Consider the following 26,802-nt stretch of genomic DNA (forward strand, 5'->3'; position numbering starts at 1 on the left):
CACAGTGGGGCAAAAAAGTATTTAGTCAGCCACCAATTGTGCAAGTTCTGCCACTTAAAAAGATGAGAGAGGCCTGTAATTTTCATCATAGGTACACTTCAACTATGACAGACAAAATGAGGAAAGAAAATCCAGAAAATCACATTGTAGGATTTTTTATGAATTTATTTGCAAATTATGGTGGAAAATAAGTATTTGGTCAATAACAAAAGTTTATCTCAATACTTTGTTATATACCCTTTGTTGGCAATGACAGAGGTCAAACGTTTTCTGTAAGTCTTCACAAGGTTTTCACACACTGTTGCTGGTATTTTGGCCCATTCCTCCATGCAGATCTCCTCTATAGCAGTGATGTTTTGGGGCTGTTGCTGGGCAACACGGACTTTCAACTCCCTCCAAAGATTTTCTATGGGGTTGAGATCTGGAGACTGGCTAGGCCACTCCAGGACCTTGAAATGCTTCTTACAAAGCCACTCCTTCGTTGCCCGGGCGGTGTGTTTGGGATCATTGTCATGCTGAAAGACCCAGCCACGTTTCATCTTCAATGCCCTTGCTGATGGAAGGAGGTTTTCACTCAAAATCTCACGATACATGGCCCCATTCATTCTTTCCTTTACACGGATCAGTCGTCCTGGTCCCTTTGCAGAAAAACAGCCCCAAAGCATGATGTTTCCACCCCCATGCTTCACAGTAGGTATGGTGTTCTTTGGATGCAACTCAGCATTCTTTGTCCTCCAAACACGACGAGTTGAGTTTTTACCAAAAAGTTATATTTTGGTTTCATCTGACCATATGACATTCTCCCAATCTTCTTCTGGATCATCCAAATGCTCTCTAGCAAACTTCAGACGGGCCTGGACATGTACTGGCTTAAGCAGGGGGACACGTCTGGCACTGCAGGATTTGAGTCCCTGGCGGCGTAGTGTGTTACTGATGGTAGGCTTTGTTACTTTGGTCCCAGCTCTTTGCAGGTCATTCACTAGGTCCCCCCCGTGTGGTTCTGGGATTTTTGCTCACCGTTTTTGTGATCATTTTGACCCCACGGGGTGAGATCTTGCGTGGAGCCCCAGATCGAGGGAGATTATCAGTGGTCTTGTATGTCTTCCATTTCCTACTAATTGCTCCCACAGTTGATTTCTTCAAACCAAGCTGCTTACCTATTGCAGATTCAGTCTTCCCAGCCTGGTGCAGGTCTACAATTTTGTTTCTGGTGTCCTTTGACAGCTCTTTGGTCTTGGCCATAGTGGAGTTTGGAGTGTGACTGTTTGAGGTTGTGGACAGGTGTCTTTTATACTGATAACAAGTTCAAACAGGTGCCATTAATACAGGTAACGAGTGGAGGACAGAGGAGCCTCTTAAAGAAGAAGTTACAGGTCTGTGAGAGCCAGAAATCTTGCTTGTTTGTAGGTGACCAAATACTTATTTTCCACCATAATTTGCAAATAAATTCATTAAAAATCCTACAATGTGATTTTCTGGAATTATTTTTCTCATTTTGTCTGTCATAGTTGAAGTGTACCTATGATGAAAATTACAGGCCTCATCTTTTTAAGTGGGAGAACTTGCACAATTGGTGGCTGACAATACTTTTTTGCCCCACTGTATATATATATTTAGTACCAGTCAAAAGTTTAGACACACCTACTCATTCCAGGGTTTTTTTTTTTTATTACTATTTTCTACATTGTAGAATAATAGTGAAGACATCAAAACTATGAAATATTACATATGGAATCATGTAGTAACCAAAAAAGTATATTTTATATTCTTCAAAGTAGCCACCCTTTGCCTTGATGACAGCTTTGCACACTCTTGGCATTCTCTCAACCAGCTTCATGAGGTAGTCCCCTGGAATGCCTTTCAATTAACAGGTGTGCCTTGTTAAAAGAGAATTTGTGGAATTTCTTTCCTTAATGCGTTTGAGCCAATCAGTTGTGTTGGGACATGGTATACAGAAGATAGCCCTATTTGTTAAAAGATCACGTCCATATTATTGCAAGAACATCTCAAATAAGCAAAGAGAAACGACAGTCCATCGTTACTTTAAGACATGTCAATCTGGAAAATGTCAAGAACTTTGAACGTTTCTTCAAGTGCAGTCGCAAAAACCATCAAGCTCTTTGATGAAACTGGCTCTCATGAGGACCATCACAGGAATGAAATACCCAGAGTTACCTCTGCTGCAGAGGATAAGTTCATTAGAGTTACCAGCCTCAGAAAGTGAAGTCCAAATAAATGCTTCACAGAGTTCAAGTAACAGACACATCTCAACATCAACTGTTCAGAGGAGACTGTTTGAAACTGGCCTTCATGGTCGAATTGCTGCAAAGAAACCACTACTAAAGGACACCAATAAGAAGAAGAGACTTGCTTGGGCCAAGAAACATGAGCAATGGACATTAGACCGGTGGAAATCTGTCCTTTGGTCTGATGAGTCCAAATTTTAGATTTTTGGTTTCAACCACCATGTCCTTGTGAGATGCAGAGTAGGTGAATGGATGATCACTGCATGTGTGGTCCCCACCGTGAAGCATGGAGGAGGAGGTGTGAAGGTGCTTTGCTGGTGACCCCGTCAGTGATTTATTTAGAGGCACACTTAACCAGCATGGCTACCACAGCATTCTGCAGCGCTACGCCATCCCATCTGGTTTGGGCTTAGTGGGACTATCATTTGTTTTTCAACAGGACAATGGCCCAACACACCTCCAGGCTGTGTAAGACAGACTACAGTGTCAAATCTGCTGAATTGGAGAATCGCTTCTTGAATCGGGGCTACAGCGTTCAGGTCCTGAAAGATGCCGGTATAAGGGCTGGATTACTTGACAGAGAGAACTTGTTGCGAAGGGGAGTGCCTCGTGATACATCAGAGTGTATTTTGTTACAAAATACAGCACTGAAGCAGAGAACATTAAAAGAATCATTAAATATAATTGGGGAATCATCCAAAGTGATACGCTACTACGTCAAGTCTTTCCTGAGCCACCAGTCATAAGCTTTAAGAGATGTCCTACCCTAAATGACAAATTAGTCCACAGTTATCTTCCGGGTGACTCTCAAAAAATTTGGCTTGACCACAAACCCAAGGGCTCTTTTAAATGTAACCATTGCAGAAATATTGCACAGAATAAGTATTTTGTTGACACAGCTTCCAAAATGGAGTATTACGTCAAGCATTTCATTAACTGCAAAACCACTCATGTCATCTATAGATTGGAATGTCCACAGTGCAAGGTGTTCTACATTGGACGGACAAAGAGACGCCTTCAAGACCGCTTAGCGGAACACAAGTACGCCATACCATGGCAAGGCACTACAAGTCCTTACACCATGGCAACCCTGTCTCCCTACAAGCTATGGGTATTGATCATATTCCAGCCTCTATTAGAAAAGGGGACCGTCTTAAACAATTAAACCAAAGGAAAGTTTTTGGATTTACAAACTACAGGCCACTAAATACCCTGGTTTAAATGAAGATATGGATTTCTCACCCTTCCTGTAGGGTTGTGATAGGTCCATTTGCTGTCATCTAGTGGACATTTTGCTCAATTGCCCTCAGCTATGTTTAGACTGTTGTTGTTCATGTTTTGCTGTGTTCTAGTGGACTAGTGGACTATGGAATATATTGCTGTCTTATTCTTGACACTTCTCCCAGTCATATTTAAGGTTCGAACTACATTTCTAAGTGTCCTGATACTTCTAGCTTGGAGTTGTATTTTTATGATAAGATAGCTTCAGTATTTCACTTTTTAATGTGTATAGTATTGCTTACTAGGTGTGTCCAATCAATTTTGTAACCACTCCCTCTTCTAATTAGGGCTAATTGGAAAAACTGTTCAAAAGAGGACATTGTATTATTTTTTTGTACTCCCTGACGAAGGCCATGCAGCCGAAATGCGTCGGATTTTTAAAAACTTTGTTTCTATTGAACATGCCATACTAATAAAGGCATTTTAATTAATTATATGGAGAGTGCCTTGGGCCTCCTTTCTTTTTGATGACCAATGCTCCCCTTTTACGAAAGAGCACTTTCTGTCTACCAAATTTACTATTTTGTACCTTAGTAGCGCTTCCCTTCCTCCTCTTTCTACCTGTGTAAGGGCTATTTGACCAAGAAGGAGAGTGATGGAGTGCAGCATCAAATGACCTGGCCTCCACAATCACCTGACCTCAACCCAATTGAGATGGTTTGGGATGAGTTGAACCGCAGAGTGAAGGAAAAGCAGCCAACAAGTGCTCAGCATATGTGGGAACTCCTTCAAGACTGTTGGAAAAGCATTCCAGGTGAAGCTGGTTGAGAGAATGCCAAGAGTGTGCAAAGCTGTCATTAAGGCAAAGGGTGGCTACTTTGAAGAATCTCAAATATGAAATATATTTTGATTTGTTTAGCACTTTTTTTGGTTACTACATGATTCACATGTGTTATTTCATAGTTTTGATGTCTTCACTATTAATCTACAATGTAGAAAATAGTACAAATAAAGAAAAACCCTTGAATGAGTAGGTTTATCCAAACTTTTGACTTGTGTGTGTTTAGTCAAATGTAGATAAAGTTTTTAAAGGCCCAGTGTGTTTTTTTCTCTCCTGTGTTTTGTATTATTTCTACACAAACTTGTAATCAGCAGGTTTGTAATGGAATTGAGTTTCAGCTTTCCATGGTGACGTCACTGTGGTAAATTGGTTAATAGACCAATAACAGAGGGTTCCAAACCTCTCTGCCAATAACAGCTTGTTTTCCAGTTGTCCCCTCCCCACTCAGACCACTCCCAGACAGTCCTAGCAACATTCTTGGAAATCTAGGAAATCTATTACAGTTAGTTACTTAATTGTTACCCAGAAATGATTTGATATTGATACAAAATTGATATTGATATAATATATTGATATAAAAGCGGCTGCATTGGGTCTTTTAAGCAAAACATTTGCGTGCATTTCCAGTGTGTGTTAGTGTACGGTTATCCGTTGATGGATGCTTGGGTGGGTGTTTAATTTTCCAGAAGAACCAGCAGCAGCAGGGGAACAACCACACCAATGGGGCGGGGCACACTGGTAACCCTGACAATAGCCATGCCCAGGGCCCGCCCCTAAAGAAGGTGCGAGTGATCCCGCCCGTCACTACCTCAAGTGGCCTCATGACTACAGACTACCAGGTATGGTACACACACGCAATACCATATACAGCATGATTTAGCTCATTTCTGGGTTATCCCACCAAATTGTAAAAACCTAAATTGGAAATTAAGAGTCTGATAAGTTACCTTATTTATCTGTCAGCGCTCCAATCCACATGCTGCCTACCAGAACCCCGGACCAAGCACATCACTGCCCCAAAGCAGCATTGGATACTCCTCTACCTCCCAGCAGCCCCCGCAGTACTCACACCAGACCCACCGCTACTGACCCCTGACCTCTACCCACCCCTCGCCATGCCCGCTAGGGAGAATGTACTAAGGGAAGTGGGTGTGTCCATGGCAACAGCCCACCGGTCCACCCTCACTGCAGCAGTCCATTAGCCCAGTATGTTAATACCATATACTCATTCTAAAAGAACATGACATGATGCAACAACATCAGCCATGACAGAAAATGCCATAACGCGACAACATTAGCCATGACAGAAAATGACATAACGCGACAACATCAGCCATGACAGAAAATGACATAACGCGACAACATCAGCCATGACAGAAAATGACATAACGCGACAACATCAGCCATGACAGAAAATGACATAACGCGACAACATCAGCCATGACAGAAAATGACATAACGCGACAACATCAGCCATGACAGAAAATGACATAACGCGACAACATCAGCCATGACAGAAAATGACATAACGCGACAACATCAGCCATGACAGAAAATGCCATAACGCGACAACATCAGCCATGACAGAAAATGACATAACGCGACAACATTAGCCATGACAGAAAATGACTTCAATTCAACCATGAGCAACACATGGAGACTAAACCAAGAGGAAGATGGAGAAGGAAGAACAGATGCTGTCAGTTTGTTGTTTCCCTCGTTCCTTCTTCTGTGGTTCAAGTTATCGTCGCTGCAGGTTTGTGACCATTACAAAGTTAACCTTCAGAACTGGTACTTAACTACAGCCACAAGACCAACAAACAGAAGGTGGACCCGGGGCTCCCCTCTTCCCTTACCCTCATTTCCTTCTCTCCTTACCCCTCCACCAAAGCTCTCCCCCTTTCCAGCCGGATTCCCCTCTTCCTGTTGAAGCTTCGATGAGATTAAAGCTGCTATGTGACTGCCAGCATTGACAGAATATATGTCTTTCCTGTCTCTGTCCCTCTGTCTGTTTGTCTTCCCGTCTGTGTCTTTGTGTCTGTCCGCCCTTCCATGGGCGTCTTCGTTGGGGACCGAATTGAGCTGCTGACAGGAGCATTCTGGGAGTTTGTGGGGCCCCGCCCACAGCTCTGGTTGAGGGCTTTATTGAGAAACAACAAAAGGAATAAAAAATAAGATTTTAGTAGTTTATAATTTAATCCGTTTTGTTTTCACACAAAAAAAAAAGTGTCGAAGCAGCTTCTGTTGTGCTGAGAGAGAGCTGCCGTTTTTATTGCTGTGGGCAAAGCCTTATCTTCTTGATGACAAACCAACACATTGTGTGGAGGATGGCATATGGAACATGCATTTTTACTGTATTGAAATATTTTACATGACGCAAGTATCCTGACAATAAAAGTGGTAATGTTGACATTGGGGGGTCTCTCTGTCTGTCTCTTTGTGTGTCTGTCTGTCTCTCTGTGTGTCTGTCTGTCTCTCTGTGTTATGTGAGTGCTTTTTTCCAGGTTATGTTCTCTTCCAGGAATAGAAGAGTGTCTTCGATAATGGAACAATTGCAGTTCGTCCTTTTTTTATCTCTAAGATCTGTCATTACTCGTTCTCTGCCCTCTGTCTCTCCCTCTCTATATCTCTTCTGGTCTTTTTCTCTCTCACACACTTACACAGAAGATGAGTTTGCCCTCTCCCAAAATATAGTCTGCCCCCATTGCCCAGTTCAAAGCTTGTGCATCCCTAAAGCAAGCAGTCATCCCAGTCAGTTACTAAAGCTGCTAGAATGGAATCAGTCCAGCTCTATCATTAAACCCACCACTGCCACGTGTCAATTGCTCCCAAAAAACATTCTCAAAAGATGCCCCAGTTATAAGACCCTTTTAAACTGTAGGCCAAATCCTCCATCCCCCAAAATGTGTTTCTTTTAAGCCTTTAACGTTAACACGGCATGGGGACTGGATTGCATAAAATGTTAAACCCGCTGTAGCCTCCCCTACACACCCTGAGACCCCGCCCTACCCATGCCCGACAGGGAACCTCGATGTCACTCATGCCTTTCAAGGGCTGCGATTTGACAATGGGAACACCCACTACTTATTAAATCCTTGTTGCTGAATGCTGATTGGCGGAGGCGAACGGTGTATCCCGCCCCCCGCAGTGGATTGTTTAGAGTGGCCAGACCGCCAGTGACACAGATGGCAGCGCGAACAAGAGGAGTATCTAACGGGACATGCTGCCAGATTAATCTATTACATTTCTGACTGCTGGTGAGGGTATTTACTATGCTTTTATAACTCATAAGAGTCGGAATATTTCTTGCCACTGTTTATATTTGCCCCTAATTGAATGTTTGTTTTTTATATATATGTGTGGATTTGCGTTAATCCAAATGGTCGAACCACTGACTGGACATAGCGGCCGGCCACCACTAGTGGACACTCAATAGATTATAATGATGAAACACAAGGGCTTTACGAGTTCTGTGTCCAAGGCCCGATTCTTTAAATAAAATTATAGCCTATTTTTGCACACTCCATTTGGCCACTGCCTTGCTTGGAACCGGTTGATTATTGTTTACTGGAACGAACAAAAATGCATTTGATGTAGAAAGTGTTAGAACTAAGTTGGGTTATAATATTGTTGCTATCGATGCAGGCTGGGAAATAGAATCGTTAAACAGATGTAGGTCAACCAACCCATCAGTAACGGGAAGAGACACTGAGGAACTTTGATTGATCGCGCTTGCCATCAGTGTTGTGTCTGCGTGTGTAGAATAGGCTGTGTTGTGTTTGTGCACTGCCTGCAGCACGCGCACAGGCGGCTGGTTTTGTTGCTCACCCACTCTACTCAAAGCAAGATGGATTAACTACAATTGTTCTATTAATATGTGCAATGGGCTACATTATTCTGTGAATGTAGGGCAGTGACATGTCAATTATTATAAGGGTCACAGGCTATAATTAATATAGCCTGTATATTTATTAATATAACTGTCTATCAGGGCGAATAGGCATGTTGTAGAGATCATGCATGATCTAGCAATGTCAGAGTTGGAGTTTTAGTGTAATTTGTAGGGCAGTGTGTAACCTGGCGTAATTGATCTTGCAATATTGATGACCCCACCACGAGCTCTTGCGCCAAAAGGCTGTACTTGACTCATAAATGGATAATGTTGCCCTGCTCAGGAATTTCGGCATCCATAGTAAAAGCTGTGTGTGGGCGTAGAGGGTCTTTAGGGAGACGCATGAACTACATCCTGGTGGCAGCAGTCAGGATGCCTCTAGTGAAATACAAAGGCCTTCTGCTCTCTGAGCTCTCGAGATGGCGAATGTCCTGCTAATCGTCTGAGAGGCTATAGTGGTTTTGTGTGCATGACAGAGAAAAGGACTTTAACTCTGTCATTAAAGTTATCAGTTTGTCAGAGTAGCCTATATGCCTGGCGGAGCAATTCCTGTGTGTTTGTGTTAGGGCATTACTCTTTCTTTGACTACGTGCAGTTTCTCTCTCCCCATCTCTCTCTCTCTCTCTCTCTCCCCATCTCTCTCTCTCTCTCTCCCCATCTCTCTCTCTCTCCCCAACTCGCTAGTGTTTTACATCTTTTGCTCTCTCTCCCCACCTCTCTCAAATGTTCTTACTCATATATATCAGTGGAGGCTCCTCAGAGGAGGACGGGGAGGACCATCCTCAGTGAATTTCATGAAAATAGTGTAACATTAAAAAAGCTATTTTTAGATAAAACTATACTAAATATATTCACATGTCACCAAATAATTGATTAAAACACACTATTTTGCAAAGAAGGTCTACAGTAGCCTCAACCGCGCCACAGTGTAGCCGGAGGATAGCTAGCTTCCATCTTCCTCTGGGTATATTGACTAAAATACAAAACCTATGAGGCTCATAGTTCTCACCCCCTTACATAGACTTACACAGTAATTATGACAATTTCTGGAGGACGTCCGGTTATCGAGATTTCCCGCCCAAAACCACTCACTTTTCCCGGGATATAAAACTGTGTGGAAACGGTCAATTATAATAAATGATTCATGTAAATAGTGACGTGACATGGAACTGTTAAATTATATGCAAGTCCAAATATGTATTCTCTGCGGCCTTCACTCTGTTCTCTGCATGATCAGTCATCAACGCTCAGTGTGGGGACAGACAGACCATCTCAGTATGGAGTGCAGTTCACAATGCATGTAGACCTATCATCTCATCATGGTAACTTTTTTCCTTGTGACAGATAGGCCTACATTTGCTGCAGTATAGTCTATGCTACAGTAATATAAAGACTGAATGGGTGTCTAATTAACCCATCTCCATCTGGCTTTCGGGGGCCACCTTGTTTTTTTTAAATTATTGCAGCTGCAGAGTTTTGAAACAGCCTATCGTTGCTTTAAATCAGAGCATTCACAAGCAGTCTTCCTCTCTCTCTCATCAATTCCATTCAAATTGCATCCAAAAAGATAATCCTGTTCAAGATTGATATACAGACGTGCTCATATTTGTTGGTACCCTTACAGCTCATTAAAATAGTGCTTCATTCCTCCTGAAAAGGGGTGCAATTAAAAGCTATTTTATCATGTATACTTGCATGCCTTTGGTATGTCATAGAAAGAAGCTGTGAAAAGAGATCAATAATTGCTTATTCTACAAAGATATTCTAAAATGGCCTGGACACATTTGTTGGTACCCCTTAGAAAAGATAATAAATAATTGGATTATAGTGATATTTCAAACTAATTAGTATCACACACGTCTCCAATCTTGTAATCAGTCATTCAGCCTATTTAAATGGAGAAAAGTAGTCACTGTGCTGTTTGGTATCATTGTGTGCACCACACTGAACATGGACCAGAGAAAGCAAAGCAGAGATTTGTCTGAGGAGATGAGAAAGAAAATAATAGACAAGCATGGTAAAGATAAAGGCTACAAGACCATCTTCAAGCAGCTTGATGTTCCTGTGACAACAGTTGCAAATATTATTAGGAAGTTTAAGGTCCATGGAACTGTAGCCAACCTCCCTGGGCGCGGCCGCAAGAGGAAAATCAACCCCAGATTGAACAGAAGGATCGTGTGAATGGCAGAAAAAGAATCAAGGATAACTGCCAAAGAGATACAAGCTGAAGTCCAAGCTGAAGGTACGTCAGTTTCTGATCGCACCATCCGTCACTTTTTGAGCGACAGTGGGCTCCATGGAAGAAGACTCCACTTTTGAAAGAAAAACAAAGACAGACTGGAATTAGCTAAAATGCATATTGACAAGCCACAATCCTTCTGGGAGAATGTCCTTTGGACAGATGAGTCAAAATTTGCTTTTTGGCAAGTCACATCAGCTCTATGTTCACAGATGAAAAAATGAAGCTTTCAAAGAGAAGAATACCATACCTACAGTGAAACATGGAGGAGGCTGGGTTCTGTTCTGGGGCTGCTTTGCTGCGCCTGGCACAGGGTGCCTTGAATCTGTGCAGGGCACAATGACATCACAAGGCTATCAAGGCATTCTGGAACAAAACGTACTGCCCAGTGTCAGAAAGCTCAGTCGTAGGTCATGGGTCCTCCAACAGGATAATGACCCCAAACACACAGCTCAAAGCACCCAAGAATGGATAAGAACAAAACATAGGACTATTCTGAAGTGTCTTCTATGAGCCTGATCTGAATCCTATCTAACATTTATGGAAAGAGCTGAATCTTGCAGTCTGGAGAAGGCACCCATCAAACCTGAAACAGTTGAAGCAGTTTGCTCAGGAAGACTGGGCCAAACTACCTGTTAACAGGTGCAGAAGTCTCATTGAGAGCTACAGAAAACGTTTGTTTGCAGTGATTGCCTCTAAAGGTTGTGCAACAAAATATTAGGTTAAGGGTCCCATCATTTTTGTCCATGCCAGTTTCATTTGTTTTATTATTTACAATATTATGTTGAATAAAAAAATCTAAAGCAAAGTCTGATTTCTATTAAATATGGAATAAACAATTGTGGATGCCAATTGCTTTAGAATAAGGCTATTACATAACAAAATGTGGAAAAAGTCAAGGGGTCTGAATACTTTTCGAATGCACTGTATAGATGTCCTAGCCTACCTCATTCAGGTGATGAATTCAATGCAGAATTAGCCTTATATGTAACTAATACATTATGGGTTATGCATAGTAAGCTTCTAACTAGTTTCTTGCGCAATATGCATGCACCTGTGGTCCGCTGGCCTCTCTCCTTTAAAAAAATGCCCCTTAGCTCTTGGAGTCCTATGCTGGAAAAGCTAGCCTAGAATAGCTTGCTGGACATAAAAATTTAAAAAATGGTGCATTTTTTATACCAATAGACGATTCGAAGAGGGACGCAAGCTCTTGTTTTCTGAACGTTAAATACAGCAGCCAATAGAACTCATGGGTAGTTTGAAAGAAGAGCGAACCTGGGAGGTTAGCAGTTATTTTTTCAGTCCCATAACCATTCAATCTTCCTAAAGAGAAGTGAAAGCCATCTGCATGTAATTCTAGTCCTATATTATTCAGCATGTCATTAGAATGATGGAGATGAGGACAACGGAACTCATTTAATTACCTGTTCAAAGTGAGGAAGGAATGAAGCAACAATGGAGAGAGAAAGAGGAGGTAGGCTAATAACATTAAGGGAAATGCGTCAGCCTACTAATTATACAAATAGGCCCTATTATATTTCAAAATTAAAATTAAATTCTCTAGCCTATGCTTGTAACTTTGTAGGCTGCATGTGCTGCACCAGAATCACATGTTCTTTTCTGCTTAACATGGTTTGAATGATGTGCGTAATGTAATACAGTTTAATACAATACAGTAAAGAAATACAGTTCACACTCAAAAAGATTAGTCTACTAGAGCTAGTTTAAATTATTTACCCAAGAGAGCATATAGCTAGTTACATCTATGGGCTTTTATGTTTTTCTGTCCTGCGTAATGTGCAGTAGCCTATATATTGGATAACGGCACAATCATTTGGGCTTTTTTGGGCTTGTGCTCATAAAATGTCTTTAATGTAGGGCTCATAAAATGTATTTAATGTATGGCTCAGGAAGCATGTGGCTTGAATTTTCGATCAAAGCTCTAATCAAATCCAGACACGCTATTTATATGCTTTATCAGAGTTGTGTACAAATTTGATTTGAGACTCAACTTGATAGAAAATAAAATAACTTGAGACTTGACTTGGAGCCTCAAGACTCGGGACTCAACTTTGTCTTGAGACTGATGACTTCAAATGATCTAACATGTTTTGTCACTCATTTTGTGGCACAAATTCTAGTGGATTAGGCCTACTCTACACGCAGCCAGAGACAGTAGCCGCAGCCGCAGCAGCATCACCCTTGCAAAAGTAAAAACCTGCAACAGATTGGCTAGGGAAACGCACACTTTTAAACTCTGATTGGACCAGCAAACTGTCAATGAACGCAGGTCGGGTGAGCTAGCCAACAGATTGCTGATTTGCTGTACAGTGATAGGATCGGGTGCAGCGAAAACTCAAATTGTAGGGAGAGAGGATTGCCATAATAAATAAATATTTTGGGGGGTGATCAATAATATTAACTATTTACTTAGCAAGCTCACCAGCAATTGGGCAACAATTACTAGCATAGGCATACTGGTATTTGGATATGTAACCATTCCTTTAAATGAATAATTTACTTATGAAGCTTGCATTTAGAATTTGTACTTAAAATTAATTATTACTGTGTTCGGAGACCAAACTCCCGCCAGTGGAGAACTTTTTTTCTCTTGTTGAAATGTTTTCTGTTGCTTTCACACGTTTAAATGCATAGGCCCTATGTGGTAAATCTAGATTCCATCTAATACTACAATGATTGCTAGCGTTTCATCATTCCATCCCCTTAAGGTTCATTGCAACACGTAGACATTTCTGTTTCACGTTTGATAGTCCAACGATACATTTTCATTTAGCCAACCATTTGTTACCCTGCTCTGAGTGGGCGCGATGTTTATAGTGCACATGAATGTTCTCAAGACTCATGAAGGGTAAGTTCTGTTTATTTAACTGTTTATTTAATTCAATTTATGGTTTCCTTTGTTCATATTTTCCGGGTTATGTCGGAGTTTCGTGTGTCTGTGTCCTATGTCTCTGTCCTATGTGTGTAATAGGAGCGAGCGCATGCCTCAGTGCGCATAGGAATAGGCTACATGGCCTGCGCTCAACGCTTTGGAGTCAGAACGTTGAATAAGACAAAATCGTTGTTCCATGTATGCATGGTGTTGAAATATCATTAATAATTATTAAGTCTGATTAAGAGTTATGTACTAATGTAACAATGGATGTGGAAATGGCCTTTTACATTGTAGAACCGGTTGCTAATGCGTTAGTTCTATTAACTATGTTGACTTAAACATTAGATAATATGGTAACAATGGTGTAGTCTGTCTGTAACGGTTAGAGGTTATGATCTGAAGGTTTGGCTTACACACAGACAGCTGATGTGTTATGCACTGGATTCCACAAGCAAAGGGAAAAGGTGAGCGAGGAGGAGAGCGCATAGATGCGAGAAGGAATTACGAGCAAAGTGATCATGCTGTTTGAATGTGGCAGCTATGAAAGTGTTTTGCGTGTGATCATGGGGAGTATTCATTCTGCCGATTCTGTTGAAAAACGTTTCTTAAACGGAAGCAAACGGAACGAAATAGGGATAAACATACCTGAATTTGTCCAATAGAAACTCTTGTTTGCAGCGATTTGACTAATGACTACACCCTAGATCAGCTAGATGCAGGCAAGAGTGTATAAGGCGGTATTGAATGTGTCACTGTCACCTTGATTACAAAACATTTACTTGACCTGTCCACCTACGTTGTAAACTTTCATTAATAGGCTAGGTTGTAGCAAACTCATGATGGGTATAGGGAAATTAGAGTATCATGTAGTAGCCTAAACCGATCGCTGTTACATTGAACTGGGTGAATGAAAGTCATCCAATATGCTGTAATAGAAATAAGGCCATGTTCATGAAGAAATGTATCGTCCTCCCTCATCTTAAACGGCACCGGCCATCACTGGTGTATATAATATTAATTGTATTATTGTTTCATTCACACCTGCACTGTTGGAGCTTAAGAATTTCACTGTACACTGCAACTACATTTGCAAACCTGAATGTGACTAACTATAAGAAATCGTAATCTAAACTCTCTCTCTCTCTATTTTTCCATGTGTCTCTCTCTTTCTACCCTCTCTTCCTTTCTGAGTGGAGTGCCCTCTTTTCAGGGTGTGTTAAAGGAGGTCTGGGGAGGAGGAGGGGAGCGGAGGGGGAGGCATGCATGGGAGCACTCTGCTGTTGCCGTGTGAACGGAGCTCTATTGTCCTAGGAACCTTTCAGAGTGGCTTCCCTGAGGCCCCTGCACACCCCCTCCCTCACTAACTCACTCTCCACACACACACACACACACACACACACACACACACACACACACACACACACACACACTACTCTTCCTCACACACACACCATATACACACATGATTTACACACACATATCATATACACACATTATTTACCTCCTCACACACATACCATATACACACATGATTTACCCCCTCACACACACACACACACATGTTCCCTTCCTCTCTGCCCCTTCCTTTCATTTGCCTCCCCACCCCAACCTCTTAATTATCTCCCCATTGTCACACCAGACAAGAACCAATCAAACTCATGGCATATGTTAACTATACTCAGAACTTCCAAGCAGAGCAGACCAACACATTTCACAGACTAGCGTTTTTCTATAATAATGTAGGCCTGGTTCGATACACAAACCATGGCGCTATCTCTTTAACAGCAGGCCTAATTAGCTGTTTTCAGTGAGTTTTGTGGCAGCAGACGAGGATGGAGTAATTTCTCCTTTGTTGTACCTTATTGGTTTATGGCTGTAAGCAGGGCTTGGCAGGGGGTATTGGACCGAGGCCAGCTGAGGACTCTGCCGTAGCCTTGTGGGGAGGTTGCTACTTGGTGGTCAGAAATGACTAGTTTCTCTGTCAACACCATCAAAGGGGCTAGCCTCGCAGTTAAGATTGTTGGGCCAGTAACCGAAAGGACGCTGGTTCAAATCCCTGAGCCAGCAAGTTGGAAAGATATGCCGTTCTGCACTTGATCAAGGCAGTTAACCCCAAACAACAATTGCTCCCAGGCACCGATGACCTGGACATCGATTAAGGCAGCCAACCGCACCTCTCTGATTCAGAGGGGTTGGGTTAAATGCGCACGACACATTTCGGTGAAATGCATTCAGTTGTGCAACTGACTAGATAGATATCCCCTTTTCCTTCACAAAACCCTCTATTCATCAATGACACACATAGCCTAGCATACTAGATCTGAAATGAAGAGCATGACTAAGGGGTCAGCTTTGCTGTTGGGTGTGTGGCCCCCAGCAGTTCCTCAAGCTGTAGCTGTATTGTTCTTCTGCTGCTCCTCTGGGAGGACAGGGAGTAGAGATGTTACACTGTGAGGAACAGGAAGCTGATGCCGGGCGGAGGCCGCAAAAACAGGAAGCAGGAAGAGGCCCAGATAAGATGGCCGCTCCGATGCTTTCTGAGATCCCTTTTTCATCTGCTGTAGAAGCTGCCCTTAGACTCAGATCTAGGATCAGCTTAGCCTCCTCAGATCCTGATTTTAACCATTCTAGGGAAGATGTTAACCTCACCTTAGATTAGTGTCAAGGAAAGGGCAACTTAATCCTTAGTATCTAGTGAATGTGTCCAATTGCATTGGAGAGTGAGTGTGTTGGTCTGAACTATCAAGGGAATGGGTCTCAGCGTGCACGCCACGGGAGAGTGAGTGTGTTGGTCTGAACTATCAAGGGAATGGGTCTCAGCGTGCTCGCCACGGGAGAGTGAGTGTGTTGGTCTGAACTATCAAGGGAATGGGTCTCAGCGTGCACGCCACGGGAGAGTGAGTGTGTGTGTGCGTATGTTTGTGTTTGGGCTGTTGACCCTACATCTGGGGCAGTGGTAAGGCTGGAAAGCATTAGCTGGACTGTAGCTTATTTTCCTAATACCTTCATCTGTCTGCCGTTGGCCTGCTACTGTTTACTACTACAGTCTGGACGGGTCACAGTTGTATGCCCAGTCTCTTTAACCCTGTTTCGAAGAATAGGATTGTGTGTTTGTTAGTGTGTGGTAATACGTCTGGCCAAGTGACTAGCTGTGTGTGTGTGTGTTTGTGTTTATACTACTTACCATACCTATACTTGCAATAGTTATAACTTAAAACAAAAATTGTCTGTAAGTACGTCCTTTATGTAAGTACAGTGTGTCATATATCATATGTATTGTATGTCCTGTGCTTCCCTCTAGGTGTGACAGTGTGAGGCGTCACCATGCCTCTGGTGAAGAGGAACATCGACCCGCGCCACCTGTGCCGGGGGGCGTTGCCAGAGGGCGTAGGCAGTGAACTGGAGTGTGTGATGAACAACACCCTCTCCTCCATCATCCGCCAGCTCAGCAGCCTGAGTAACACACACAGAGAACACACACACACACACACCACACACACACACACACACACACACACACACACACACACACACACACACACACACACACACACACACACACAGAGAACACACACACACACACACACACACACACACACACACACACACACACACACACACACACTCTCTCTCAGAGCACTAACCACACACTACAAACAACTTCATACGCTTTATACCAGTGTGTCAACAGTAACATATGTCATTAACATTGCTCTCTTCCACACGTATGAATAACATGCTTATGCTCCTCATGTTGTTTTGCTTCTCCCTATATGAGACATGTTACAATTCCCAAGTGAGTTAACCCTATTGGCGCAATGGGTAGGGTGTTTGCCTTTCACCCCGGCGACCCAGGTTCGCTTCCCTGCCCCGCCGTTCACTACAATATTGTACTATTACACACTTGCATTAAAATACTCTCTCATCACTATCTCCTAGTTATCTTGCTGCAGTGCACACTGCACAGTCCTGTTTGACGTTGATAAGAAGATGATGTAGTGTTTAATCCTGGAGCAGTGATTGATTTGTTAGGATCAGACCTACAGGTCGCTAGGTCAAGACTCTGTCATCATAGACCCACAGGAGGATGTAATCCTGTTTAGATATTTCAGCGAGAATACGTTCAGAATATGTGTGTGTGTTTGGGTGTACTGCAGTATATTAAACAGAGTGACTATGACGTAAGGGGGAGGAGCCTGAATACCCTGGCTGCTCCCATGACACAACCCATATCATGTCCTGTGGAATATATTGACATATTCTTTCCTCCCTTATACCCAGTATCCAACCACCACTGCTCCCCCTCTCGCTTTCTCTCGACCCTCCCTTTCTTGCTTTCTACGTCTTCCTCATACTCTGTTTTCTTCCCTCCCCCAACTCTGTCCCTCTCTCTCTTTCTGTCTCTCTCTCTCTCTCTCTCTTTCTGTCTCGCTCTCTCTGTCCCTCTCTCTCTCTCTGTCTCTCTCTCTTTCTGTCTCGCTCTCTCTGTCCCTCTCTCTCTCTCTCTCTCTCTCTGTCTCTCTCTCTCTTTCTGTCTCGCTCTCTCTGTCCCTCTCTCTCTCTCTTTCTGTCTCTCTCTTTCTGTCTCGCTCTCTCTCTCTCTCTCTCTCTGTCTCTCTCTCTTTCTGTCTCGCTCTCTCTCTCTCTCTCTCTCTCTCTCTCTCTCTCTCTCTCTCTCTCTCTCTCTCTCTCTCTCTCTCTCTCTCTCTGTCTCTCTCTCTTTCTGTCTCGCTCTCTCTCTCTCTCTCTCTCTCTCTGTCTCTCTCTCTTTCTGTCTCGCTCTCTCTGTCCCTCTCTCTGTCCCTCTCTCTCTCTCTCTCTCTCTCTCTCTCTCTTTCTCTCTGTCCCCCTCTCTCTCTCTCTCTCTCTTTCTGTCTCGCTCTCTCTTTCTTTCTCTCTCTCTCTCTCTCTCTCTTTCTTTCTCTCTCTCTTTCTTTCTCTCTCTCTCTCTCTCTCTCTGTCTCTCTCTCTCGTTCTCTCTGTCATTGTGAGAGTTCTTGTGGTGGGAGTGGGCCTTTCAGCAGCTGCTGTGTGGGATAAATATAAATGACTAGGTACAAAGGCCTGGAAGGCCTGAGCTAGGGACAGGAGGTGTGCGTGTGTGTGTGTGTGTGTGTGTGTGTGTGTGTGTGTGTGTGTGTGTGTGTGTGTGTGTGTGTGTGTGTGTGTGTGTGTGTGTGTGTGTGTGTGTGTGTGTGTGTGTGTGTGTGTGTGTGTATATCCGCGTGTGTGTATATCCGTGTGTGTTTCCGTGTTTGTGTATATCCGTGTGTGTATCCGTGTGTGCATCTGTGTGTGTATCCGTGTGTGTGTGTGTGTGTGTGTGTGTGTGTGTGTGTGTGTGTGTGTGTGTGTGTGTGTGTGTGTGTGTGTGTGTGTGTGTGTGTGTGTGTGTGTGTGTGTGTGTGTGTGTGTGTGTGGAGGTAGACTGAATGTCAGAACCATGAAGGGAGGTCAGAGTTGATGGAACTCAGCATGCTAGATCTCTCTTCCTTCCTTCCTCTAGATAGAGGTCATCCTGTCAGTATGGTGACAGAAATAGTCTAGATGTTTCTCCAGAGGTCATCCTGTCAGTATGGTGACAGAAATAGTCTATATTGTGCGTGTGCACGCGCCGTGTGTGTGCATTCAGGCATTCATGCGTGCGTTTGCGTATGACACACAAAAGTTCAGCATTGTTAAAACGTATTGACGCTGACCTAAACAGACTTGCTCTAGCAAAGATTGATTGCTATGGATTTTTCCTCTAGGACCTTCCATGACAGTGATGCCCTGGTCTATTTGTCAGTTAAATTTGTTACCAGAAGAATGGCAGAAAGAGAATTGATAGTACCAATCTTCAAGTCCATCTCAGTTGGTTTCCCCTACCTGTCTGACGCACCCTTTGCCTTGATGACAGCTTTGCACACTCTTAGCATTCTCTCAACCAGCTTCATGAGGTTTGTCACCTGGAATGCAGCAGGTGTGCCTTCTTAAGTTATTTTGTGGCACACTGTACCAGTCAAACATCTGGACACACCTACTCATTCCAGGGTTTTTATTTATTTTTATATTTTCTACATTGGAATCATAGCTTTCACCTGGATTCACCTTGTCAGTCTGTCACTCAGTGTATATACTGTCATTATAAAGAGAACAGTTGTCTATAATTTCCTCAATGTGCAGTTCATGCATAGTATGCATAATGTAGTGCACCAGGATGTCATGCTAACCACATGATCCATCTGTCTACCCTTGTACTGCAGGTAAACATGCGGAGGACATCTTCGGAGAGCTGTTCAACGAGGCCAACACGTTCTACCTGAGAGCCAATTCCCTGCAGGACCGCATCGACCGCCTGGCCGTCAAGGTCACCCAGCTGGACTCCACCGTGGAGGAAGGTGAGACAGGGGTTAGAGGTCACAGGAAATAGGAAGTGACATCGTTACTCGTTGACATAGCGATGGTGTAAAAGTGATGAAACTGAGGATATATAAATACTTCTCTCACACCCTGTCTATCCCCCTCTCCCTAACCCTCTCTCTCACACCCTGTCTATCCCCCTCTCCCTAACCCTCTCTCTCACACCCTGTCTATCTCCCTCTCCCTAACCCTCTCTCTCACACCCTGTCTATCCCCCTCTCCCTAACCCTCTCTCTCACACCCTGTCTATCCCCCTCTCCCTAACCCTTTCTCTCACACCCTGTCTATCCCCCTCTCCCTAACCCTCTCTCTCACACCCTGTCTATACCCCTCTCCCTAACCCTCTCTCTCACACCCTGTCTATCCCCCTCTCCCTAACCCTCTCTCTCACACCCTGTCTATCCCCCTCTCCCTAACCCTCTCTCTCACACCCTGTCTATCACCCTCCCCCAACCCTCTCTCTCACACCCTGTCTATCACCCTCCCCCCAACCCTCTCTCTCACACCCTGTCTATCCCCCTCTCCCTAACCCTCTCTCTCACACCCTGTCTATCACCCTCCCCCCAACCCTCTCTCTCACACCCTGTCTATCCCCCTCCCCCTAACCCTCTCTCTCACACCCTGTCTATCCCCCTCTCCCTAACCCTCTCCTTCTCTTTCTGCGTCCTCTCTCTCTCTCTCTCATGCTCTCTCTCTCACGCTCTCTCTCTCTCGCCCTTTGTTTGTCCTCTCTTTCTCTGTCCTCAGTCTCTCTGCAGGACATCAACATGAAGAAGGCGTTTAAGAGCAGTACCGCCCAGGACCAGCAGGTGGTATCCACGAGGAGCGTTCCCATCCCTGTCAAGGAGATGTACAACCTGAGTAACAAACCTCCACCTCTCAACATCCTCTCCAAATATAGGTGTGTTCTCTCCCCCTCCCTTTCTATGATCTGTCTAACCTCTCTACTACCCAGGGCAGTCTTAACCCAGAGTCAAATACCTCACCTGATCTTGTTTTGTAGTCTCATAGTGGAATGTTGTGGACTTCATTTCCCACAAACCCTGAACCGCGTTTGCCCTTTGACCCTGTAGGGATGACCACAAGGAGGGGCTGAAGTTCTACACTGACCCCTCCTACTTCTTCGACCTGTGGAGAGAGAAGATGCTGCGGGACACAGAGGACAAGAGGAAGGAGAAGAGGAAGAACAAAGTAAGCAAAATAATCTCTCCCTTCTTCTCTTTCTTGTCCTCCTCCGTCTCCACTAATACGTGTCTCCTCGCAGGAGCAGAAGCGTTGTGTGGACGGGACGTTGCAGAGGGAGGTGAAGAAAGTGCGTAAGGCTCGGAACCGTCGTCAGGAGTGGAATATGTTGGCCCTGGATAAGGAGCTGAGGCCTGACCACCACCACACACACTCGCTCCACCGGGGGGCCACCTGCGAGGGATCACTGTCCCCTGAGATGAGGCCAGTCCAAATACACACACAGTTACATACATATTGTATGATGAGGTCAATGAAAAGTTGACATAAAACAAAGATTCATTTAAGATAACATATCAAATGTAAAAAAGTATGGAATAATTACTTTTCTGTATAATACATTTCTGTATAGATGATTATTACTCGCATGGAAGTAATGTGTTTCCTCCAGTGGAAATAAGGGGTTTCCCCCAGTGGAAATAAGGGGTTTCCCCCAGTACAATGATAATTTAGTCTCTGTCAGCTGTTCAAGGAGACGTGTCAGTCCTCTTACTCCCCCTGCTGGCCATTCTGTAAAATGTTGTCTCCATCTCCCTCCCTTTCTCTCTCTTAGGGGTCTTGGGCCTGACCACCACCAACGCCACTACTCTCACTCAACCAATCATGCTGGTCACGCCCACACGTACTCCGGCCCGCCTCCCAGTCTCCTGGCTGCTCAGCTGGCTGCTCAGGGAAACGCCACTCTGGACCATGCCTACAGGGGATACAACCTGGGTCGCCCCCACAATGCTCCGCCCCCTCTCCCTCCCATTGAGAACATGAATGGATCCATATCTCTACGACCTGTGGACTACAGGTCAGAGTGCACATGAATAAACACGCTGGCAGACAGATTGATGCATAAATGCACTCAAATAAACATTAACATTCATTGACATGTGCACAGGGACACCAAACAAACCCACGTACGTCCTTTTGTTGGGGCTCTGCTCCGGCTCGAAGGTTTGTTTTGTTTAATGTGCTATTGGTTTGGGTTAGATCTGATGATGAACAACAAGCTGTATTCTCTCTGGAGTTGGGCAGTTGTACTGTCATCCCATACAAGCCAAGTACTGCACTGGTACACACCCAAACACGGTCCTCTGCTTTGGTCTTGACATGACTCGTCTGTGACCTGTCTAACTCTGGGAATAATTCCATCCTGTTGTTCCTTCTTATTGAACTTGTCAGAGGATGTTGGTATGGTAGGATTATCATGGTTAAATGTGAGATGTTGGTATGGTAGGATTATCATGGTTATATGTGAGATGTTGGTATGGTAGGATTATCATGGTTATATGTGAGATGTTGGTATGGTAGGATTATCATGGTTATATGTGAGATGTTTGTATGGTAGGATTATCATGGTTATATGTGAGATGTTGGTATGGTAGGATTATCATGGTTATATGTGAGATGTTGGTATGGTAGGATTATCATGGTTATATGTGAGATGTTGGTATGGTAGGATTATCATGGTTATATGTGAGATGTTGGTATGGTAGGATTATCATAGTTATATGTGAGATGTTGGTATGGTAGGATTATCATGGTTATATGTGCGATGTTTTTGTGGAGAGGCCGATTAACATATCATACTTTTTATTTCTGAAATGGTTATGATGATTAATATAATGTCTCATGTTCACCCTCCATCTGTCCCTTTCTCTCTCAGTATGGAGGGATATGGAAACGGCTCCCCTCCTCCTGCTCCTCTCATGCCATCTGCACAGTCTGCCTTTGCCACGCCCCCCGGAGGCCCACTTCCTCTTCCAGGTCTAATGGGATCAGCTGGTGTCTATGCCCTGCCCCCACCGCCAATTGCTGGGTTGCTGGTGGCTCCAACTCCCCCAATGCCTCCGCCCCCTCCTCCAGGCTCCTCCTACTCTACCACTCCCAAGATGTCCTCCGTGCCGCACAATGCCCAGCCTGTTAATGATGCTCGTAGTGATCTGCTGGCTGCCATACGCATGGGTAAGACTGCCTATCTGTATCTAACCCACCTGTCTCTGTGGCAGAGCTATTCTGTGTGTGTGTGTGTGTGTGTGTGTGTGTGGAGTTAGTTTTGCATTATCTGGTGCCCCGGGGGGGTGGAGATTTCTCTTTAGGACCAATGGAATGATCTAAAATGAGCAAGTTGCGCCAACCTTGGGCCACGGGCCATGCAAACCGAACCTTCCTTTTCTGTCTGTCTGTTTGACTGACTGGCTGGCTGGCTGACTGCCTAACACGTCTCTCTCTCCCTGGCTGTAGGTATCTAGTTGAAGTGTGTCGGTACCTAACTGTCTCTCTCCCTGGCTGTAGGTATCTAGTTGAAGTATATCTAACTGTCTCTCTCCCTGGCTGTAGGTATCTAGTTGAAGTGTGTCTAACTGTCTCTCTCCCTGGCTGTAGGTATCTAGTTGAAGTATATCTAACTGTCTCTCTCCCTGGCTGTAGGTATCTAGTTGAAGTGTGTCTAACTGTCTCTCTCCCTGGCTGTAGGTATCTAGTTGAAGTATATCTAACTGTCTCTCTCCCTGGCTGTAGGTATCTAGTTGAAGTATATCTAACTGTCTCTCTCCCTGGCTGTAGGTATCTAGTTGAAGTGTATCTAACTGTCTCTCTCCCTGGCTGTAGGTATCTAGTTGAAGTATATCTAACTGTCTCTCTCCCTGGCTGTAGGTATCTAGTTGAAGTGTGTCTGTCTCTCTCCCTGGCTGTAGGTATCTAGTTGAAGTATATCTAACTGTCTCTCTCCCTGGCTGTAGGTATCTAGTTGAAGTGTATCTAACTGTCTCTCTCCCTGGCTGTAGGTATCTAGTTGAAGTGTATCTAACTGTCTCTCTCCCTGGCTGTAGGTATCTAGTTGAAGTATATCTAACTGTCTCTCTCCCTGGCTGTAGGTATCTAGTTGAAGTATATCTAACTGTCTCTCTCCCTGGCTGTAGGTATCTAGTTGAAGTATATCTAACTGTCTCTCTCCCTGGCTGTAGGTATCTAGTTGAAGTATATCTAACTGTCTCTCTCCCTGGCTGTAGGTATCTAGTTGAAGTATATCTAACTGTCTCTCTCCCTGGCTGTAGGTATCTAGTTGAAGTATATCTAACTGTCTCTCTCCCTGGCTGTAGGTATCTAGTTGAAGTGTGTCTAACTGTCTCTCTCCCTGGCTGTAGGTATCTAGTTGAAGTGTATCTAACTGTCTCTCTCCCTGGCTGTAGGTATCTAGTTGAAGTATATCTAACTGTCTCTCTCCCTGGCTGTAGGTATCTAGTTGAAGTGTGTCTGTCTCTCTCCCTGGCTGTAGGTATCTAGTTGAAGTGTGTCTAACTGTCTCTCTCCCTGGCTGTAGGTATCTAGTTGAAGTGTATCTAACTGTCTCTCTCCCTGGCTGTAGGTATCTAGTTGAAGTGTATCTAACTGTCTCTCTCCCTGGCTGTAGGTATCTAGTTGAAGTGTATCTAACTGTCTCTCTCCCTGGCTGTAGGTATCTAGTTGAAGTATATCTAACTGTCTCTCTCCCTGGCTGTAGGTATCTAGTTGAAGTATATCTAACTGTCTCTCTCCCTGGCTGTAGGTATCTAGTTGAAGTGTGTCTGTCTCTCTCCCTGGCTGTAGGTATCTAGTTTAAGTGTATCTAACTGTCTCTCTCCCTGGCTGTAGGTATCTAGTTGAAGTATATCTAACTGTCTCTCTCCCTGGCTGTAGGTATCTAGTTGAAGTATATCTAACTGTCTCTCTCCCTGGCTGTAGGTATCTAGTTGAAGTATATCTAACTGTCTCTCTCCCTGGCTGTAGGTATCTAGTTGAAGTGTATCTAACTGTCTCTCTCCCTGGCTGTAGGTATCTAGTTGAAGTGTATCTAACTGTCTCTCTCCCTGGCTGTAGGTATCCAGTTGAAGAAGGGTCAGGAGCAGCAGGAACAGCAGGCTAAGAGAGAGCCTGTAGGGAATGACGTGGCCACCATCCTCTCCAGACGCATCGCTGTCGAGTACTCCGACTCCGAAGATGACTCAGAGCTGGAAGAGAACGACTGGTCCGACTAACACACACATCACTCACTCAAAAGCTGAAAAGCACATACATGTTCACATCCACACAAAAACTAAGCCACTAGATGGTTCACTGAGTGTACTAAACATGAATAACACATTACTAATATCAAGATGCACCCCCCTCCTCCTTTTGCCCTCAGAACAGCCTCAATTCCTAGGAGCATGGACTCTACAAGGTGTTGGATGTCCTTTGGGTGGTGGACCATTCTTGATACACACGATTAAACTGTTGAGTGTGAAAAACCCAGCAGCGTTGCAGTTCTTGACACAAACCGGTGCGCCTGGCACCTACTACCATACCCGTTCAAAGGCACTTACATTTTTTGTCTTGCCCATTCACCCTCTGATTGGCACACATACACAATCCATGTTTCAATTGTCTCAAGGCTTAAAAATCCTTCTTTAACCTGTCTCCTCCCCTATACCTACACTGATTGAAGGGGATTTAACAGGTGACATCAATAAGGGATTATAGCTTTCACCTGGATTCACCTGGTCAGTCTATGTCACAGAAAGAGCATGTTTTGTACATTCAGTGTATATACTGTCATTATAAAGAGAACAGTTGTCTATATTTTCCTCAAACTGCAGTGCATGCATAGTAAGCAGAATTTAGTGCATGTTTTGTTTTGTACACTCAGTGTATATATACCAACAAAACATAAACACCCACATACAGGTGTATTTGTACATGATATAAGCTGGGTGACCCCTGGTCACATGTAGCACTGCTGGTAAATCAGACTCCTGCATCAGCGGCTGAAGGGTTCAGAACTGGAACTCTAGCGGTGTACTCAAGATACATACTATCAGGTTCAGCTGCTATACTGACACTAATTGCAACTAAACATTCAATTCAATACTATTACTGTTAACATTTTAAAACTCTCAAGCAATGCTCAGGGCATCTTGAATACACCCCAGGAGACCACAGTGTGTCTCTGTATAATATTTATCCATAATATCCACACCCTGTTTGTGGCACCCCAGGAGTGGCACTCATCTCATGTATAGTTACAGTCTCAATAAGGGCCTTGCTTAGAGAACCTCCCCTTGGGAAGACAGTCTACGTCTTTTTTCTAATGTTTTTACTGGAACACTTAATCTAGGACTGAGACCAATTTTTATGTGTAGATTATAGCAACAGGAAGATGAAGAGAAGTCAAAAGAAACAGTGTGGACTGCTCTGGTCAGGGTAGCGTTCAGAAGGAACCGTGTGGACTGTGCTGGTCAGGGTAGCGTTCAGAAGGAACCGTGTGGACTGTGCTGGTCAGGGTAGCGTTCAGAAGGAATCGCGTGTGGACTGTGCTGGTCAGGGTAGCGTTCAGAAGGAACCGTGTGGAGTGCTCTGGTCAGGGTAGCGTTCAGAAGGAACCGTGTGGACTGCTCTGGTCAGGGTAGCGTTCAGAAGGAACCGTGTGGACTGTGCTGGTCAGGGTAGCGTTCAGAAGGAACCGCGTGTGGACTGCTCTGGTCAGGGTAGCGTTCAGAAGGAACCGTGTGGACTGCTCTGGTCAGGGTAGTGTTCAGAAGGAACTGCGTGTGGACTGCTCTGGCTAGGGTAGCGTTCAGAAGGAACCGTGTGGACTGCTCTGGTCAGGGTAGCGTTCAGAAGGAACCGTGTGGACTGCTCTGGTCAGGGTAGTGTTCAGAAGGAACCGTGTGGACTGCTCTGGTCAGGGTAGCGTTCAGAAGGAACCGTGTGGACTGCTCTGGTCAGGGTAGCGTTCAGAAGGAACCGTGTGGACTGCTCTGGTCAGGGTAGCGTTCAGAAGGAACCGTGTGGACTGCTCTGGTCAGGGTAGCGTTC

The 26,802-nt window shown here is 44.3% G+C and overlaps 2 protein-coding genes across 2 annotated transcripts in view; both read left to right on the plus strand.

Annotated features, from left to right (window-relative positions):
- LOC120050971 (cyclin-dependent kinase 8-like) overlaps window positions 1-6,720 on the plus strand; it is a 29,245-nt gene extending 22,525 nt beyond the window's left edge. Inside the window, exons 12-13 of the mRNA XM_038997524.1 lie at window positions 4,995-5,147; window positions 5,272-6,720. Of these exons, the coding sequence (XP_038853452.1) occupies window positions 4,995-5,147; window positions 5,272-5,397 (279 nt within the window). The 3' untranslated portion in view covers window positions 5,398-6,720. The remainder of the gene's footprint in view (window positions 1-4,994; window positions 5,148-5,271) is intronic.
- A 780-nt stretch (window positions 6,721-7,500) lies between these two features.
- On the plus strand, window positions 7,501-25,181 carry LOC120050334 (wiskott-Aldrich syndrome protein family member 3-like). Its single transcript, XM_038996915.1, has 9 exons — window positions 7,501-7,565; window positions 16,637-16,792; window positions 19,581-19,715; window positions 20,485-20,638; window positions 20,811-20,928; window positions 21,002-21,183; window positions 21,533-21,775; window positions 22,634-22,932; window positions 24,826-25,181. Exons 2-9 carry the CDS (start codon window positions 16,660-16,662, stop codon window positions 24,981-24,983), a joined length of 1,422 nt encoding a protein of 473 aa, XP_038852843.1. The 5' UTR covers window positions 7,501-7,565; window positions 16,637-16,659; the 3' UTR covers window positions 24,984-25,181.
- The last annotated feature ends 1,621 nt before the right edge of the window (window positions 25,182-26,802 follow it).

Source organism: Salvelinus namaycush, chromosome 7 (genome assembly GCF_016432855.1).
Source record: "Salvelinus namaycush isolate Seneca chromosome 7, SaNama_1.0, whole genome shotgun sequence".
Taxonomy (NCBI): Eukaryota; Metazoa; Chordata; class Actinopteri; order Salmoniformes; family Salmonidae; genus Salvelinus; species Salvelinus namaycush.